The 3,201-nt window shown below is 51.0% G+C and overlaps 1 protein-coding gene across 1 annotated transcript; it reads left to right on the top strand.

Moving 5' to 3' along the window:
- Positions 1–473: 473 nt before the first annotated feature.
- On the top strand, positions 474–2,749 carry LOC121011602 (major allergen I polypeptide chain 2). Its single transcript, XM_040446187.1, has 3 exons — positions 474–583; positions 1,098–1,279; positions 2,526–2,749. Exons 1-3 carry the CDS (start codon positions 523–525, stop codon positions 2,610–2,612), a joined length of 330 nt encoding a protein of 109 aa, XP_040302121.1. The 5' UTR covers positions 474–522; the 3' UTR covers positions 2,613–2,749.
- The last annotated feature ends 452 nt before the right edge of the window (positions 2,750–3,201 follow it).

Here is a 3,201-nt window from a genome sequence, read left to right as displayed (position 1 = left end):
GCGGCAGTTAAGGTGTTCAAGAGGCTTGAGTTGGGACTAGCACCCCATACTTATCTCCAGGACTTAAACTTGGGCACAAGTAAGGTTTTTGGATGCTCTTTTGTCTACCTGTAGTGGTGTAGACCTGTCCTTGACCCCTCCTGTGATTTTCATCTCTTTGTCTTGGGAGAGTATCGCACTTGGGAGCCAGGATAGTTTGAGGGAAGGAGTAGCAGGAAACAGGGGTGACAGTTGGAGCTGGGACAACAGAGCAGTTGGCTCAGCATGGAATCACTTAGACACATCACCTCCAGTTGGCCTTTGGCAAAGAAAAAACCACATCCTCTCCAAGAGCTTTGCCCTCACGAGTAGGAAGGGCTTCCCACTCTTAACAGCCCAAGGGCTGAGGGAGCCACATGTGCCAGGTCCCTGCCCACAGGCCTTTGGAGCTTCTAGGGGGGGTGTGGGCTGGGCTTAGGGTGCTAGTAGTTTATAAAGCAGCAGAAATCCTTTCCTGAGCAGAGCATTCTAGCAGCTGACACGATGAGGGGGGCACTGCTTGTGCTGGCATTGCTGGTGACCCAAGAGCTGGGCGTCAAGATGGGTGAGAGCAGATGGAGGGACAGATGACCTTCCTGATCCTTGCCCTGTTCTATCTCACTCCTTTACCTCCCATGGTGATCTCCAAACAGGTTCTAGCCACAAAGTTAGGCGGCAGCTGGGAGATCATTGTCCAGGAGTCCTGCAGAACCCCCCTGATGTTTTTAGTCGTAGAATGGAGGGAGAGGTTTGGAGATGGAGGGGTCACTAGTTGTGCACACAATAGGGGATAGTTAGGTGGGGGTAGTGGTGCTTATTTGAAAGGCAGAAGCAGGCAGGCTGGGATGCCCGGAGGCACCGGTCAGGGGGTCTCTCCGACTGCTCTCTTCTGCTGAGAGTGCCTCATAGAAAATGTTCTGTCTGTCTGGGATGTAAGCAGTCCTGGGAGTGGGCAGGTCTCTGCGGAAGGTGAGTCAGAAGACCCTGGATATATGTGAGTTGCTTTCAAGTGGTGGGCAAACAGGAACCTCCTACTCTGCTGATTCTTTTGTTAAGGTGTTTTCTGTTTGTGTCTTCAGCGGAAACTTGCCCCATTTTTTATCACGTCTTTACTGCGGTGGCCATTGGAAATGAATTCCTGTTGGACTCCTCCCTCACAAAAGTCAATGCTACTGAACCAGAGAGAACAGCCATGAAAAAAATCCAGGATTGCTACGTGGAGAACGGACTCATATCCAAGGCCTTGGATACACTAGTCATGGTAATTTCCTATCCTTCCCCGCCTCCCCAACCTTCACGTTGCGCGTGCAGCAGATTGTAATATTCCACATACAGACCATGCAGTCAGGGGCTACATGGCAGGTAAGAGCTATAAACAATCAAGCACATAAACCTTTGCTCCGCTCTACAGCACATAGAATACGCAACCTCATGCCATGTGCACACCCAGCCTGTTCTTCTACCACACGCGTCCCTTGTGTGCGAATTACCTGACGCACAGTTGGAAAATAGGGGACTAATATCGGTGTGGCATAGAAAGCGTGTTGACTCATAGGATTTTTTTCTTTCTGGGTTAGGGGTGTCAGAATTGCAGGAGTAGGATTTTAGCCTTCCACAGGAAAGAGAAAGTTCTTCATTCAGCTCCTGCACATGTAGGAGCCTTGTCAGTTCTAGTTGAGGAATATTGAAACTAAGGCACCTGCCCTCAGACTCTCTTCCCAGGAAGGGACTCCCTGGCTTTGGGAAGCTTCTGGTTTTTGGCTTCTGTTTTACTTCCCCTTGTGCCCACCTTGATGGCTGCTATTCCTTTGGTTCAGAGTCTCACTTCCATCTGTACCATTTCAGGGTCTAAAGTCAGATTTTCCACTCTGTTGTTCTGGTGCCTGAGGCCCTCGAGGCAGCTCCTAGCTACGTGCAGCTGCACCCCAGCGCTAGTCAGTGTATTTCTGGTGAACTATCTTTTTCTGTTATTTTTCTTGTTGCACAGTTAGGTCGATTTGGGTTGGTCTGTCTCTTACCTCTACTTGCCGTTAAGTGCTGATTCTGTAAAATGAGAGCTTTGTGAAGAAGGAGAGTTTCTTGCATGACTACGGGCACCCAGGGCACATGGGATTGTTTACAACACACACATACAGATTCCATACATCCAGTACACCTGACAGATGAGTCTCAGGTGAGGGAGACATCGCATGGACCCAGACTCAGCTACCTTGCCCCTCACCCATGCCCAGCCCCCATCACGCCCTCCAGAATCTTCTCCTCTTCTTGCCTCCCTCACTGGTTGTTCAGACTCCCTCCTGACACAGGTGCGTGGGTGATGGGGGAGCCGTCTCCATCCTGGTCTGACTGATCGCGGCCCTCTCTCCAGAAATCGGTCTGTGGGCTAGAGGTTCTTGCTAGGGACGGAGCGGAATCACTGGGGATGAGGCATGAGGTGATCCTGGGGGAATGGATAGCGCTGCCATGCGCTCAGGTCATCTGTCCCTCCTCGTCTTACTCTCTCCCAGATAACCATCAGCTCCAGCAAAGATTGCATCGCTGAAGCAGTTCAGAACACCATAGAAGATCTCAAGCTGAACACTTTGGGGAGATGAATCTTTGCCGCTGATGCCCCTTCTGAGCCCCATCCTCCTGCCCTGTTCTTTATACCGAAAGCTTGAATCCAGACACCTGTCCTCACCTAATTCACTCATAATTAGGCAGACTAGAATAAAAAAACTGCATCTTAGCACCCCCGGGTGCCCCGTGTCTGTGTTCTGTGCGGGAAGCGTGGGAGGCCTGGCAGGAGATCCTGGGACATGGCAAAGGGAGGTGACATGTGCTCATTGAGAGCATGGGGACTGGAGGCAGGCTGAATCAGGAGCACATGTGAGCGGTTTCCTCTTCCTCGGGCTATTCTCTCATCTGCAAAATGGGGATTATGTGTGAGGATTAAATTAAATCACATACGTGTAACCCCAGGATTCATCACCATGGAAGGATAAAAATGTTGTCCACGTAGCATATTTCCAACTCTGGCATTTGTCACAGCAGCAGAGCCTCTAGTCCCTTAAATGTCATCCTGGCAGGGGCGCCTGGGTGGCTCAGTCGGTTAGGTGACCGACTTCAGCTCAGGTCATGATCTCAAGGTTTGTGAGTTCGAGCTGGGCATCAGGCCCTGTGCTGACAGCTCAGGGCCTGAAT

The sequence above is a fragment of the Herpailurus yagouaroundi genome, unplaced genomic scaffold, assembly GCF_014898765.1.
Source record: "Herpailurus yagouaroundi ecotype Mexico unplaced genomic scaffold, PumYag 194, whole genome shotgun sequence".
Taxonomy (NCBI): Eukaryota; Metazoa; Chordata; class Mammalia; order Carnivora; family Felidae; genus Herpailurus; species Herpailurus yagouaroundi.
The sequence above is the reverse complement of the archived record's forward strand: the minus strand, read 5'-3'. Positions and strand labels throughout refer to the sequence as shown.